At 67.0% G+C, this 15669-nt stretch overlaps 1 protein-coding gene across 1 annotated transcript; it reads left to right on the top strand.

Annotated features, from left to right (window-relative positions):
- Positions 1–5808: 5808 nt before the first annotated feature.
- Positions 5809–14769, top strand: SHMT2 (serine hydroxymethyltransferase 2). The gene is made up of 12 exons (XM_039513692.1): positions 5809–5970; positions 8944–9138; positions 9403–9482; positions 10014–10214; positions 10507–10588; positions 10964–11086; positions 11358–11497; positions 12168–12333; positions 12435–12534; positions 12994–13149; positions 13605–13712; positions 14241–14769. Exons 1-12 carry the CDS (start codon positions 5938–5940, stop codon positions 14366–14368), a joined length of 1512 nt encoding a protein of 503 aa, XP_039369626.1. The 5' UTR covers positions 5809–5937; the 3' UTR covers positions 14369–14769.
- Positions 14770–15669: the final 900 nt, after the last annotated feature.

The following is a 15669-nucleotide window of genomic DNA, read 5'->3' on the forward strand; positions in this document are numbered from 1 at the left end:
TATCAGTGACATCGAGGGGTGTTGGCTGGCGTGTGATTGGCGTGTGTGCGCGTGTAAATGTCTCAGTGATAGTGGGGGGTGTTGGCTGGCGTGTGATTGGCGTGTGTGCGCGTGTAAATGTCTCAGTGATATCGGGAGGTGCGTGTGCGTGTGTACGGATCGATGGCTCGGGGCCCAGCGCAGACGGGTACCTTTGCCAGCCATCGCCTGGGCCGAGCCAACCCGCCCCCCTGGCTGCACCTGGAGGTTCGGGGGCTGGGGCCGTGGCGAGAGCTGCCGGCCTTGTGTCCCCCCTTCACCCAGCTGTGCCGTGCACCCCCCGGGCAGCGATCTGCGTGGCCGGGCCGGGAGCCGGTCCTGGGGTGACGGGATGATGCCTGCCCAGCGCTGCCCCCCCAGTGCTGCTCTCCCTTCGCTCCCCTGGAGCCGTGCCCCCCCCCGCCCGCTGCGGCTGCAGAGTGACCCACACAGGGGAGGGAGCACGTTATTCGGGAAGGGACCAGGCTTCCCCCCATTTCTTTCTCCCCCATGTGCCCCCTGCCCAGCCCTGCCCAGCTGCACCCCTGCGCCCTGCAGGCTGCGGGGCCACCCCGGTGCTGCAGGAGGGAAGTTGTGGGGGGGTGACCTCCCGCCTGCTCCCAGGCTCTCCCCCTTGCCCAGAGACCCCCCTAGATCTAACCCTGACCCCTGCAGAGCTGGGAAGGAGCCGACCCAGGGCTGAAACCCCAGCGTGGCCGCGGGGGAAGGCAGGGCCTGGCCGGATTCCCACACACGGCTAAAGTGGCGACAGAGTCCTGCAGGAAGAGTGTGAAGGGTGCTGGGTGTGTCGCACGTCTGTGTGTGTGTGTTTGCCTCCTTTGTGGCCGTGGATGCACCTGTGCTTGTGGGGGGGGGGGGTGTCCGTGCGTGCGGCTCTGTGTGGGTGGGGGGGTGCAGCTGTGCACGTGGGGGTGCTCGGATGTGTAGCCGGGGGGTGGTGTCACACACTCGTGCGTGTCTCCGTGGGTCTCTCTGCACCGGACTTGGTTTCTCAGGCCTGGCACTGAGTGAGGGGGCCCAGCTGGCCCCCTGAGATGTGCCCCCGGATCTCAGCAGGAGCCTCCCCCCCCCGCACATCTGGCAGTGCCACCCTGCCCAGCCCCCAGCGACTGGCACGGCGCCCACCATGGCGGCAGGGCAATGCAGGGACCCTGCGGACAGAGCCCCCTCCCCAGCTGTCGATCGCTGGTCACAAAATGTGCATTTGAGTGAGGACGTAGGTGCCACGGGGCTGGGGAAGGGGCCGGGGGGGGGGGGCAGGATGGGGTGGGGGCACCCCCCGGGCTGAGCCGTGCTCTGGGTCGGGCCCGGCCCCGGCGCTCCAGTCACTGCCCCCACACTCCGGGCAGCACCTCTCCGGCTCAAACACCCCCCCGCCCCCCCGCCCCTCCCCCGGGCTCTGGGCTGAGACTTCTTCATATTTTTGTAACAAAATAAAATTGAGGGAAAAAAATGTGATTAAAAAAAATGAATGAAATAAAAACTCTGAGTGTGGAGCGTGCTCGATTCCCAGCCCCCACCCCGGTGCATGAGTGTGAGTGGCAGCCCCCGGCCCCCCCCCGAGCATGATTGACAGCTCCTGCCCTCCCCTTATGGAGTGTGATTGGCAGCCCCAGGCCCGCCCAGTGAGCATGATTGACAGCTCCCCTATCGAATGTGATTTGCAGCCCCCTGCCCCCATCGAATGTGATTGACAGTTCCTGGCCCCCCTCATGGAGTGTGATTGGCAGCCCCAGCCCCGCCCATTGAGTATGATTGACAGCTCCCCAATCAAATGTGATTAGCAGCCCCCCGGAAGCGGGAAGGGGCTGGGCCGGTGCTTGGGAACGCAGGGGGTGGTTCTGGAGACAGTGGGGGTCCTGTAGGACGAATTGGGGCCCCAAGGGCAGGGAGGGGTATTTCCTTCCTGACCCCAACGCCCGCGAGCCCCTGAAGCCTGAGGATGGATCAGCTGCAGTGACTGCCAACGGCAGCGCCGGGGCCCAGCTGCGAAGAGGCGCCCGTCCGTGCCAGCGCGGGGAGCTGCCCCGCCCCCCCTCCGGGGCGCTGGGTTTGATGAATTGCCGCAGAGGCTGCGGAGCTGGGAGAGGATGTTGGGAGCAGCCTGTGACAAGCAAGCCGGCTGCACCCTGCCAGCGCACGGCGCCTGATGGATGGGCGCGCTGGGCCCTGGGATCTCCCCGCCCCTGAAATCCCAGTGATTGATTCTCCTTAGTTCAGCTGTCCTCTGCGCCGTAGCCTGGCTCCCCAGTGCAGAACGGCGGGCGGGGCGGGGGGGGGTGTCTTCTGGCTTCTCCTTAGCATTAAATTCCTGCAACCGGTGCCTGGACTGGGGGCAGGGGCTCTCAGTTGACTCCAGCCGGGATGCGAAGGGGATGTTGGACGAGGGAGTCTGAGTTAGGACTTCAGGGGAGGGGAAGCAATCTAGAGGGGAGGTGCCCCCCCCACCCACAGAAGCCCAGATGAAGCCGTGTGGGGTTTCTGGGTGAATTTAGGGAGTCGTGTATCGTTATTTAGCTGGTTTTCCCAATGGATACAAAGGGGAAACTGAGGCACAGAGCCAGGCTGGGCCTTGTCTAATGTTACCTAGCTGGAGAGTGACAGGGCTGAGGCTAGAACCCTGGCGTCCTGGCTCCCAGCCCCTGCCCCAACCCACCGGACCCCCCATGCCCCTTCCAGGGCTGTGGCTAGAATCCAGGGGTCCTGGGTCCCAGACCCCACTCCCACCACTAGACCATGCTGCCCCTTGGCGCGGGTTGGTGCCCGCACCAGGTCTGGTCTGTCAGCAGTGACTGTCTCAGTGGAGCTGAGTGGGGGGAGGTCAGCCAGGGCCCTGCCAGCCCGAGGATGCTGCCCCCCGGAGCAGCGCTGTCCTGGGGCGGGTGAGGGGGAATGGGGGACACACCCATTGTCTGTGTTACGACCCTACCTGGCCCGGTGCCTAGATCAGCCAGTGGGAGTTAGGAGCATGAATGCCTCTGAGCATCTTGGTTTAGGAGCCTTGTGCAGCTGCTGGCCGGGATTCGGGTGCCAGGCAGGATCCGTCCCCGTCCTGGCTTGCCAGTGATGGCAGCTTTGGGGAGCGCTAGCCTGGCTCTGCACAGCACAGATTCCACCCTCCGCAGGAGACACCAGGCCGAGGTGGCGTGTGAGCCCAGTGCCCGTTCCTCAGGGGTGCGGCAAGTGGCCTGGCAAGCGTGGAGCACCAGTCTGCCTCCCGGGGCCATCGACGGCATGGCTACGTGCTGTAACATGCACCACGGGCCACTGCGGAGGTGCTGCCATAGGCGGCAAAGGGCTTTGGGGGCAGCTACAGCCGCTTGGCAGGCTGCATTGGAAGGGGTAAGATGGGGGGGAACTGAGGCTCGCGGACACTGGGTCTGTGCTTGGCTCAATGACCAGGGAATATGTGTGTGTGTGCGTGTGTGTGTGTGTGCGTGTGTGTGTGTGTGTAAGCTCCTTTGTGCTCCCTGGCTGCACAAGCTACCCAGCCCCTACCATATGCTGAAGCAGCCTAGGGGCTGCTCTAATTGCACTCGGGCCCCTTACGGGACACAGAAAATACCCATAATGCAGTGCATGCTTGCCAGCCCATCCACCCCACCCCCAGATGCCGGGATCAGAGGGGCATCGAGAGCACAGCAGCATGCTGGCTAGGGACACCTCCACACCCCCACAATTACACCATGTCTTTGGTAGACCCTGGCGAGAGCCTGGATCCCCACTTCCCAGGCACCCCCCACCCTCCCCAGGATAAATTGGCAGCCTCCTCCCAGGCGCTGGGCGGGGGCCCCGTCGGGCGCTGCCCCCAGCCGTGCAGGAGGTGCTGATGTGCCATGCAAAATCGATCTCCTGCTTCCCCCCATTAATTCCCCGGGCCCAGATGTCTGAGGTCGTTGCTGCTTTAATTAGATTTAATTCCATTAGCGCTTCCCGAGCCAAAGCAAAGCGAGATGCCGGGGGAGGGAAGACCAGGTGAGGGGGAATAGCTAGTGGTTGGAGCAATACAGCTGGGAGACGGGACAGCCGGGTCCTGTACTGACTCTGGGAAGGGAGTGGAGTCTGGCTTTGGCAGTGGTGGCCGGGAGCCAAGACTCCTGAGTTCTATTCTCAGCTGTGGCAGGGGAGTGGGGCCCAGTGGTTAGAGCAAGAGGGTTCTAGCCCCAGATCTGCCGCTGAGTGACATTGGAGGGGCAGGGAACATTCTTCAATGGGAGAAAGGTCTTGGCTTCGGCCTTGCTTCCTAGGGTGGGGACTCGCTGGGCCCGGGGTGGGGGGGGCAGCACGTGGCCCCGGTGCGCTGCTGCCACTGCAAAAAGATTTTAAAATTGCTCCCCCTCCCCGGCATCTCTGTCGCTGTAGGGGATGATTCCATCACAAGACCCAGTGATCCTGCCACCCATCACCGAAATGCAGCCACCTCTGGAGTGGGCTGCAACCGCTGGTTCATAGCCACACAGCAAAGCTGCGCAGGGATCGCTCACCCAGCACTGAAATGCAGCCACCTTTGGGGATGGGCGCTGCAGCTGATTAACAGTCACGCAGCAATGCTGTGCCGGGAAGGCTCAACTAGTTTGGGAATGCAGCTGCCTCTGGGGTGGAGCATGGCAGCTATTTGACAACACACAGCAACGCTCTGGGATCGTGTAGTGCAGAGGAACGGCACATGAAGCTGACAACACACGACGTCTGTAGGGTGGCAGAAAGCAGCAGCCTGAGCTGGGCTCTGCCCACGGGGTTGGGGCTAACGCCCCGACTTTTGCAGACTGTGCACCGGGCTCTTTAATGGCTGCAAGCAGTCAGGATGTGAATGTCTGCTCTGCTCACTAGGTCCTGCTGCACCACTGAGCCCTGCGGCAGAGGGGCACCAGGGGCTGCCCGCAGCATCTCCGTCCTGCCTCTGCCATTCGCCCAGCTGTGCGGGTGCAGCTCCTGGATCCCTTTGCTGCCAGAGCCCTGCTCCCTCTGCCCGCGGGTCCCGCCGGCTCCCAGCCATCAAAGGGGAAGAAGCTGTATGGGGGGAAGGAGGCTGCATGGGGGCCAGGCTGCGGCGTGCACGGGGGATAAGTTCTGGGTCAGATCCCTGGGTCTGCCAAGCTCTGGGCCTGGCACTGGGGCTCCCTCTCACTGTGTCTGTGCAGAGCCCTGGCACGGCAGCCCCGCCCTGTAATGCACACGCACACCCTCCATAAACGTGGGTGTGAACCAGCTGCTGGGCATCACCCCAGAGGGGGCTGCGGGTCAGCACTGGGTGAGAAATTTCTGGGCAACCCTTGGCACTAGGGGACAAAGCCCCCCCCCAACCCCCCGCCCCTCCCAAGAGCTTCCAGTCTAAAGGGCCCCGATCCTGCAAATACACGTGACTAAACTTTACTCATGGGAGAACCCCCCCCACACACAACTGCCCCCACCCCAAACAACTACCACTTCCCCACAAACCTACCCCTCCTGCCCAACTACCCCTGCTCCCCACCTCCCCCCAACACTTCACCCCCACACACAACTACCCCCAACTACCCTCCCCACAACCCCTCCACACTTACCCCTCCCCACAACTTCACCCCCACAACTGCCCCTCCCCCAACTCCCCAAAATGTCCCACTTTCTCACACTTGCTCGCCGGTCCCCCTACGCCCAAGGCTCCCCCGCCCCCCTCCTGCTCCCTTAGGCTGCGGTAGGTTTCCACTTATTTGCAAACATGCAAATCAGCTCATTAACCACTTTGCATAAACGATCGGGGGGGCGGGGCTCAGCCGCCGGCCCGGCGGGAACTACATCCCCCAGGGTGCACCGGGAGCGGCGGGGACACGCGCTTCCCGTCGCTAGGGCCCCGCCCCCCCCGAGCAGCGCCTGGGACCCGCCACCTGCCCCGTGGTCCTGCCCCGCGCCGCCTGCAGCATGTTCCCGCGGTGCCTGGGCCGCCTGGCCGGGGTGAGTGGGGGGCGCGGAGCCCCCCTTGCGCGTGCACGTGGGCAGGGGTGGGGGGCTCGTGCTGGGGAGGTGGGGGGCTGGCGGTGGGGTGATGTGTTTTGCAAAATATCTCGGCTTCCCCCCCCCAGCTCCAGATGCGCCCCCCCCCATGCAGGCTACGTGCCCTGGCTGCGCCCCTTTGCAGAGCGCTGTCCCCCACCCTTTGAGCAGTGCAAATATGGGGGTGCTCCCTTCCCCCCACCTCCCCCCAGCTGAGTCCTGCCCCAGTGCGATTTCATGGCAGGCTCTGCCCTGCGGGTCCCCGCCTTCTGCTTCCAGATGCCCCATAGGAAGCCCGTGTTCCTGGGGGGGCTCAGGGGAGAGATGGGGGGGCGTCACGCCCCCGCCAGGCTCGCAGACGGAGCTGGGTCGCTCGCCCCTGGGGTGGGTCTCTCTGCTTCGCTCTCCTGCACCCATTGGGTGCATTGGCGGGTGCTGCCCAGCTGTTTGCCTGGGGGGCGGGCACGTGCCAGGCTCAGGCCAGAGCCATCCTCCGCTCTCCACCTGCTCTGCTCCGCTGCCTTCAGCGGCTGAGTTCGCAGCTCCCTGACATCTCCCCCAGTGCCGCGGTGAACAGGGCCCGGTGGCCGTCGGGCGAACCTCGGCGCCTGACCAAAGTCTCCTTGGCATGAGTTCTGTGCTGACCCCTTTGAACTGAGTCAATACGGCCCAGCGGCCTCTCATCTCCCCGCAGCTTTTCTCTTGGCATCTTTGACTGGTGCGATTGGGGCCTGCAGGGGGGGGCTTAACTCTGAAGATTTGGGACCAGCTCCCTCATCACGGGGCGGCGAGAGCCGCTTGCCCCATGGGTTAGAACTTGCCGAAGTTTCTCTGACTAACTGTGTTTTGTTGCTTGGGGAAACTTGGCACATGGCAGGGCTTTCAGGCCAGCTGATGCAAGGGCAGAGACCTAGTTGCATCATGCCTGTTGCTGAGGCCTGCAGGGGATACAGCCGAACCTGGCCCGTCAGCCCCACATCTCCTTGGGAACCCGGGGGACGCCCTCAGGCAGCCACGGAGACCAAAAACCCCCCAATCCAGTGCACGCTGCGTTAAACGTCCACCACTGCGCAGTCGAGGGAAAGGTTTTTAATTAACGATGGGGCAGGGTGAGGAACCAGTTTCTGGGCATCAGCTGCAAACTTTTGAAAGACTCAGAAAGTTTTGTCCCCGATCCCGAACAGCCGCCGTTCCCGCGGTTCTGCTGCGTTCGGATCCGGCCCCGGGAGAGGGGAGTGAGCTCCTTGTCGCGGCCGGCCCCTCGGCGCTGTGCCGGGGGCTCTGGCGGTGCCTGAGAGGGGGACAAAGCTGGCGGGCTCCCTAGGCCCCGAACGCCGCTCTCCTGGAGAGCTCCGCCGGGCTCGGCCTGGTGGAGCTAACCGGCCCACCTGGGAGTGGTTTGGTGCTGTGGTGGTCCCGGATCCCGGGGGGTCCGTCTGTGCGGATCCAGTCGGGGCTCTGAGAGGCGCCCCGGCAAATATCTCGCGCTGCAGCGTCTGTCTCTTGGCTGCGCTGTCTGGGAAGGCCACTGGCTGTGCTGTGTGGGGCCAGGGCAGGACCCCGTTTCCGCAAAGAGCCAGTAGCCTAGGGAGGTCCAGTGTGGGACCAACGCCCCCAGGCTGGGCCCGGGTCTCTCCCGGCCCCCGGGGAGCTGGCCGGCCCCTCGCGGGTGGAGTCTGTAGCTCTGGGGGGGGGGCCCAAGAGGGGGGTGAGGATCAGCTGGGAGGGGCGGGGGGGAGTGGAAGTGGCGCACCGGCAGCAGGGGGCGCTGTCTCCCAGTATGGTTTGGGGGTGGGTGGGAGGGGGGACATGGGGCAGCGTGGTGGGGGGGCCGTGCACAGTGGGGAGCCTGGATTGGGGCTGGGGGGCAGAGATCTGTCTCCAGGCGCTTGTTCTGTGTGACGCGTGAGTGAGCCATGGCAGGAAGTGTGTGTGTGTGTGGGGGGGGCACACGAAGAACAGACTCCAGCCCCCGCCCCATGCTGTGTGTGCAGCTGTGCTCTCCCCCCACACTCAGCTCACTTGCCCCCCCCGGTTTGCACACTCGCGTGCGCTCTCACACGCCTGCAGTCTCCCCCTCCCCCCCCCCCGGGGATTTTGGAGCTGTTTCCGCTGCTTTAACCCGATTTCCCAGCTGTGGCGACTGAGACACGAGGAAGGGGGCACGTACACACACCGGGTCATGTGACTCACATGGTCCCCTGGCTTCCCCCGTCAGCCTGGGCCCCTCACCCCCCCCCCCTTGCCATGTGGCTGCCCCCTCTCCCCAGACGGGGTGATTGGTCCCCTGCACAAGGGCCCAGCTGTTCCCGCGCTCCCAGGCCTCAGAAACGCCTCCTCCGGCCGCGCAAATGAACCACAGAAGGAAGGAAACTTTACCCCCGCCCCCGAGCCCTCTTCCCCCCTCCCCGGCCAGAGCTGCCCATGCCCACCCTGTGACCCCCTGTTGGAGGGAGAGGGCTGCACCCCACAAGGGATGGGGTGTTGGGGGTCCTTCTCTCCCCCCCCCTCTGGTTACTGTCTGGTTAGCTGTTAGAGCAGCAGGCTGGGAGCCAGGACTCCTGGGTTCTTTCCCCAGCTCTGGGAGGGGAGTGGGGTCTACTGGTTAGAGCAGAGGGGGCTGGGAGCCAGGACTCCTGGGTTCTTTCCCGAGCTCTGGGAGGGGAGTGGGGTCTACTGGTTAGAGCAGAGGGGGCTGGGAGCAGGACTCCTGGGTTCTATTCCTGACTCCCCACATGTGCCATGAGGATATCAGGGTGTTCTTTGGCTGTGTATCCCCAAAGGTACCAGAGAAGAGTGAGTTCCCTGGTGAGGTCCCCCCCCATGGCACGGGCGGTACAGGCGGGTGTGTGTGTGTGTGTGTGTGTGGTGGGGGGGGGGGTGTTGGTGGTTATGCCCCTCTCTGGTGATGATTCTCCCCCTTCCCGTTGTCAGCCTCTGCAGAGACGCTGGCGGCTGGACACGCCCGGCCTGCGGGCCCAGCACAGCCGTGCGGCTGCGGCTGCAGCTGGGGAGGTGCCCGGCTGGACCGGGCAGGAGAGCCTGGCGGAGAGTGACCCTGAGATGTGGGAGCTGGTGCAGAAGGAGAAGGATCGGCAGTGCCGGGGTCTGGAGCTCATTGCCTCCGAGGTGGGTGCAGGGGAAGGGGGGAGTGTCGGAGGGCAGCCGGGGGGGCAGGGAGCTCGGGGGGGGCTGCAGTGGGGGAGGAGGGAGCACCACGGGGGGGGCTGCGTTGCCCCGAGGGCTTCCCCCCCCACAGCTGCTTTTAACCATGGGCGGGGCTGCGGCTGACCCCGCATTGCCCCTCAGGTTCCTGCTTGAGGCTGGGTTGGGGACCCCGGTGCTCGCCCCCCTCCCTGGGCCATCTCACAGACCCCCCCCTCTGTCCCCCAGAATTTCTGCAGCCGCGCCGCACTGGAGGCCCTGGGCTCCTGCCTGAACAACAAGTACTCGGAGGGCTACCCGGGCAAGAGGTATGGGGGATGGGGGGCAGCCCCCTGGGCGGGGGGGCACCCTGGAGGGGACCTGCTCTGGGGTGGAGCTGGCCAGACCAGAGAACATGGGGAAGCCACACACGGGCCCTGGGGGCCCAGGTCTCCTTGGCAGTCAGGGGCTGGGGGGCGCAACCCTCCCCTCCCCAGTGGTAACTCGCTGGGTGTGGCCCTTGGGGGAGGGGCTGGGGCTGTTGTTTTTTGGGTGATTGTGTCAGTTCCCTCTAGGACCCCCGGCAGCCTGTAGGTTGGGAGTGATGGGCCCTGGGTTCCCCCCTTGCGGATACTGGGGGGGCAGGGAGGGCCCCAAGGGGGTAATGGGCCCTGGGTTCCCCCCCTTGCGGGTACTGGGGGGGCAGGGAGGCCCCAAGGGGGTGATGGGCCCTGGGTTCCCTCCTTGCGGGTACTGGGGGGGGCAGGGAGGCCCCAAGGGGGGTGATGGCCCTGGGTTCCCTCCAGGTGCCCCGCGGGGGGGGCTGCTTGGGGGGCTGAGCGCTGGTGCCCTCCCCGCAGGTACTACGGGGGGGCCGAGGTGGTGGACCAGATCGAGCTGCTGTGCCAGCAGCGGGCACTGGAGGCCTTCGACCTGGACCCCGCCCGCTGGGGGGTGAACGTCCAGCCCTACTCGGGGTCACCCGCCAACTTCGCCGCCTACACGGCCCTGCTGCAGCCCCACGAGCGCATCATGGGCCTGGACCTGCCCGACGGTGGCCAGTACGTGCCCCCCGCGGGCCCTGGGGGGAGGGGGCAGGGCTCCGGGGGTGCTCGGCCTGTGGGTACCGGGGGGGTTGGGGGGCAGGGTCTGGCCGAGAGGCCCCAGGAATTGAGGGGGGCGGTGCTGGCGCAGGGTCTGGGGGCTGCAGGTAGATCTCAGCCGGGGACCAGCCCTGGGCGGGGACCCTGCCAGGAGGGGACCCATCTGGGGAGCCGGCCCGGGGCTGGGGGTGGGTCCTGCCTGGTCTCTGGGTCGGTGGCTCTGGCCTGACACCGTCCGTCTCTCCCGCAGCCTGACCCACGGATACATGTCGGACGTCAAGCGCATCTCGGCCACCTCCATCTTCTTCGAGTCGATGCCCTATAAACTCAACGTGAGTGGGGAGGGGGCAGGGGGATCGCTGGGGGAGGGGGCAGGGGGATCGCGGGGGGAGGGGGCTGGGGGATCGCGGGGGGAGGGGTAACATGCATTCACAGGGGGGTGGGGGGCCCAGTCCCTTGCTCCTGGGCACCCCCCAGGGGCTGGCCCAGGAGGTTTCTGCTGCTCTGGTGGCATTTGGGACCCTCGACTCGGTGTATTTGGGGGGAGGGAGCCCGTGGGACCCCCTCTGCCCCTCCGTGTCCTGGGGCTGGCTGGACCCCCCCCAGCTACCTCCCGACCCTGTACAGGCTCTACCCAACCCCCCCTTAGCAGCATGGCCCCCCCAAGGGGGTAACTCTGCAGCTGTGACCCCCCCCTCCCCCCGCAGCCGGCTACGGGGCTGATCGACTACGAGCAGCTGGAGGTGACGGCCCGGCTCTTCCGCCCCCGGCTCATCATCGCGGGCACCAGCGCCTACGCCCGCCTCATCGACTACGCCCGCATGAAGAAGGTGGGGGTCGGGGCTTAGGACAGACGGGAGGGAGGGGTCCGGGGTGGGTGGTGAGTTGAGGGGAGGGGCCTGGGCTGGGTGGGGAAGGGGTTCCTGGCACCCCCCCATGATGACCATGGGCCCTCCCTGGGGTGCCAGCTGGAGACGGGGGGGGCGGGTTGGGGGGGGAGGTTGGTGTGAGCCCTGCAGGGTGCAGTGCGTGGGGGGAGGGCTGAGCTGGGGGCACGGGGGGGAGGGGCCCCACGGCTGAGGCGGTGCCCGTCTCCGGCAGGTGTGCGAGGAGGTCCGGGCCTACCTGCTGGCCGACATGGCGCACATCAGCGGGCTGGTGGCTGCCAAGGCAGTGCCCTCGCCCTTCGAGCACGCCGACCTGGTGACCAGCACCACGCACAAGACCCTGCGCGGGGCCCGGTGAGTGCGGCCGGGGCTGGCTCCGCCCCTGGCCCCTTCCCTCCCCCCGGCATGGCCCTCCCCCGGCCTGTGCCCCTTCCCTCCTCCCCCACCAGGCACTGCCCTTCCCCTCCCCCCGGCCTGTCCCCCCTTCCCTCCCCCACCAGGCACTGCCCTTCCTCCCCGGCCTGTGCCCCTTCCTCCTCCCCACCAGGCACTGCCCTTCCCTCCCCTCCCCGGCTGTCCCTCCCCCGGCCTGGGCCCCTTCCTCCTCCCCCACCACGCACTGCCCCTGCCCCCCGTCTGCACGCCCCTCCCACTCCCAAGAGGGAACCAGACCCTGGTGACTCTGTGTCCAGGGTGCCAGTGGGTGGAGGGGCTGCAGGTCGGGGTGGCCACATGAGTTGAAGTTGATTTAATGTTCTTCCCACTGAGCCCTCTGACCCAGAGCGGGGGCAGGCGCAAGGAACCCCCCCCTCCCCGCGTGGACGCCCCGATGGGCCTGCCCCCTGGAGAGGGGTCCCTACAGGGGGCAGCAGGGAGCTGAGCCGCCGGGGGCTGGGTGGGCAGGTTGGGTTGTGGGCCCCAGGGCCGAGACCTGGCAAACTCGTCTCGGGCAGCTTGTGGACCCCCATGGCTCATGGGGCGGGGGGGGGAGGGTCACACCCTGACCCATCCCCCGGCCCCACAGGTCCGGGTTGATCTTCTACCGCAAAGGGCTGCGCTCGGTGGATAAGAAGACGGGCAAGGAGACCCCCTACAACCTGGAGGAGCCGATCAACTTCGCTGTCTTCCCCTCGCTGCAGGGCGGGCCCCACAACCACGCCATCGCCGCCGTGGCCGTGGCCCTGAAGCAGGTGGGGGCCCCCCGGGGTGGGGGCGAGGGTGGCACGTGGCTGGGGGAGAGGAGGGGGGCGATCTCCGGCCCCACTGACTGCCCCACCCCTCTCCCCCGCAGGCCGGCTCCCCCGCCTTCCGGGAGTACTGCCAGCAGGTGCTGAAGAACGCCAGGGCCATGGCGGAGGCGCTGCTGCAGAGGGGTTACACCCTGGTGTCAGGTGATGCCCGCGGGAGCTGGGCACGGGAGGGGGTGGGGAGGGCGGGGGTTCAGTGAGGCATAGTGGGTAGCATGGGGATGGGGCACTGCACGGCTGGTGCTAGTGGCTGGAGGTTTGGGGGGCAAAGCGGGGGGGAGAGGTCAGGGCTAGCAGGGGGCTGCGGGTCGGAGGCGGGAGGTGCTGGCAGAGATGGGAGGAGCCAGCGGGGGCTGCGGGTCAGGGTCAGGGGGCTCCGGCAGAGCTGGGGGGATGGAGGCGGGGGGTGCCAGCAGAGCTGGGGGGCGCCGGCCGGAGCTGCAGGGCCGGGGCGGGGCACCGGCAGAGCTGGGGAGCCGGCGGAGCTGCAGGGCGGGGCGGGAGGCGCCGGCAGAGCTGGGGGGAGCCGGCGAGGGCTGCGGGGCACCGGCAGATCTGGGGGTCGTTGCGGGTCGGGGCGCTGATCTCTCTCCCCCGGCCCAGGCGGCACCGATAACCACCTGGTGCTGGTGGACCTGCGGCCGAAGGGGATCGACGGGGCCCGGGCCGAGCGGGTGCTGGAGCTGGTGTCCATCACGGCCAACAAGAACACCTGCCCCGGGGACAAGAGCGCCCTGACGCCGGGGGGCTTGCGGCTGGGTAAGGGGGCACGGGGGGTGGGGCGTGTCCGGCCTCCCAGCTTGAGCGGGGATTGATTCCCCCAGTCTGCTCCCAGTACTGGGCCTTCCCCTGGGAGACCCGCCCCGGCCCCCCCTCTGGGGATGCCCCCCAGCTTTGCCCTCCTGAGGGTACCAGGGCGGCTTTGAACTCTCTGCCCTGGTGCCCCTGGGCGTCCGACATCAGTGAGAGCTGGGGGCACAACCCAGGAGTCCTGGCTCCCAGCCCCCTGCTCGCACCACTAGCCCCCACTCCCCTCCACATGCCCCCTGACCCAGCATGGTGAGAGAACACCGGGGCCGGGCTCTCCCCGGGGCGGGGGGCCGGGCAGTCAGGTAACCGCGGGGCCGGGCTCTCCCCGGGGTGGGGGAGGGGGGCCGGCACGGTGCCAGGGGTGGCAGCACAGTGGGGTAACCCCGGTGCCGGGCTCTCCCCAGGAGCCCCGGCCCTGACGTCCCGCCGGTTCCGGGAGGCCGATTTCCAGAAGGTCGTGGCCTTCATCGACGAGGGGATCAGCATCGGCCTGGAGGTCAAGAGCAAAACCAGTGAGTGGGCGGAGGGGGGGCAGGAGCTTCTCAGCCTCTGCCCTGCTGGTCTGAATACCCCACACGGGGGCAGGCCCCAGCCAAGGATCGGGCCCATCCCGCTGGTGCAGCAGCCTGGGGCATCGGGGATCACTGGGCTGGGGGGACCCGAGGTGTGACACAGGTGCCCCACGGCTTCTCTGAAAGCCAGGACGCCTGGGTTCCATCCCGCCTCTGGAAGGGGAGCGGGGTCTAGTGGTTAGAGTAAGGGGCGGGTGGGGCTGAGAGCAGGGAGTGGGGTCTACTGGTTAGTGCAGGGGGAGCTGGGAGCCAGGATTCCTGGGTTCTATCCCTGGCACTGGCAGGGGAGTTGGGGTCTAGTGGTTAGAGCAGTTTTCCTCTGTACATTGGGGATAAAGTCCGTGCCACGGCTCTGCACTGGACAGGTGGGTTGGGGGAGGGTGTCTCTTTGTGAAGCCCTGCGGGGGGGGCTTGGCCGACCCCCCTCCCCTGGCTTCCCCACTCACCCCCTCCCCTTTCTCTCCCCAGCCAAGCTGCAAGACTTCAAATCTTTCCTGCTGAGTGACGCGGCGACGCAGAGCCGCCTGGCCGAGCTGCGCCAGCGCGTGGAGAGCTTTGCCCGCTCCTTCCCCATGCCCGGCTTCCAGGATCACTGAGCAGCGGGGGCTGGCCCCGCCCTGATCCCCGCCCCCGCTGGGGGCACAGAGACTGGCCCTAACCCCAGGAGGGGGCAGTGCTGGGCCCCCGGGCATCCCAGCCTGCAGCTCCCCCGCCCCTGCTCAGGCTGATCTGTTTGTTGTTGTAGGGTCTCCTGCTGGAAGGTCCCCGGGCCAGCTCCCACCCCTCCTTGCCAGTCACAAGGCAGCCCTGCGCGCACCCCCCCGTGCCACCGGGGGGGTGGGAAAACGCCCCCCAGGGCCTAGTTCTGGGTCTCCAGCTCCTTTGCCCCCAGGCGGGGTGGGTTAAATGGGGGGGCACGAGGGCAGGGTGGGGGGTCCCCCCTTGTCAGGGCGCCGCTGGTTTCCACTGAGCGAAGAAACCTGGAACGTCAGAAAGTTGTGTGGTGTCTGGTGTCCGTCGGGGGTGGGGGGGGCAGATGATAAGAGCTGCTGCCGGGGGGGCTCTGTGGCCCCTCCCCATGACCCAACCCAGCCCCCGGCTTCCTCGTCTCTTGCTATCCATCAATGTCCCGCAGGGGCGGGGGGCTCGGAGCTGGCCCCTCGTGGGAACAGCGGGAGGCTGGGTCTCTCCTGGGGGCGGGGGGAAGGGGATCTCCCATTGCAGGGTCCTGCCACCCTGGTGGAGGGCTCCCCTGTGACCCCCCCCATTGAACTAGCCAGCCCCTCGCTTCAGGGCATGTTTGACGCCCGCCTGGCTCTTGCCAACAGCCAGTGACACGCACACAACCGCCCCCCCCCCCACGGGCCTGTGGCTGCCCCAGAGCTCTTGGCAGGGCTGTGCCCAGGGGGCCTGGCACGGGGGGCAGCCCATGATCAATCATCCCCCCCCACGCTTCTGAGAACACCTGGCCCCCGGCCCTCCCTGCTGTCCGGCTCCATCCGTTAAACCGGCACCAAATGCTATTAGCAGCAGCAGCAAATTGGATTTGTTAAGTGCAATTGGATTTTGCCGCGGGATGCGTGGGGGGGTCACCCACAGGTTGCAGCAGGTTTCTTTGCCTTTTGTTAACACCCGCCGCCCCCCACCCCGGTCCAGGCAGTAAAATCCTCCTGCATGACTCAGATTGGGGGAGTTTAGTGCCCTCCTGGGCAGGCATTACCTCGTGCTGTGGGGCTGGGGCACCGGGGGCCAGCAGTGGGGTGGAGGCTGGCTGGGGGGCAGGGCTGTGCCTGGCTCCCTAAAGCTCCGCTCCCTGGGGGGGCTCAGGCCTCTGGCCCCTTGCAGTGGAGGCTGGGGTCTGCAAGGGGCACGTGCCACCCTCCATCGACGCAGGCTC

Source organism: Mauremys reevesii, linkage group 25 (assembly GCF_016161935.1).
Source record: "Mauremys reevesii isolate NIE-2019 linkage group 25, ASM1616193v1, whole genome shotgun sequence".
NCBI lineage: Eukaryota > Metazoa > Chordata > Testudines > Geoemydidae > Mauremys > Mauremys reevesii.

Excerpts from the sequence above, each read along its gene's own strand:
- SHMT2 (XM_039513692.1), top strand. The coding sequence starts at position 5,938 with ATGTTCCCGCGGTGCCTGGGCCGCCTGGCCGGG. Across the intron at positions 5,971-8,943 it reads GCCTGGGCCGCCTGGCCGGG|CCTCTGCAGAGACGCTGGCG; the intron begins GTGAGTGGGGGG and ends TCCCGTTGTCAG. Across the intron at positions 11,498-12,167 it reads AAGACCCTGCGCGGGGCCCG|GTCCGGGTTGATCTTCTACC; the intron begins GTGAGTGCGGCC and ends CCGGCCCCACAG.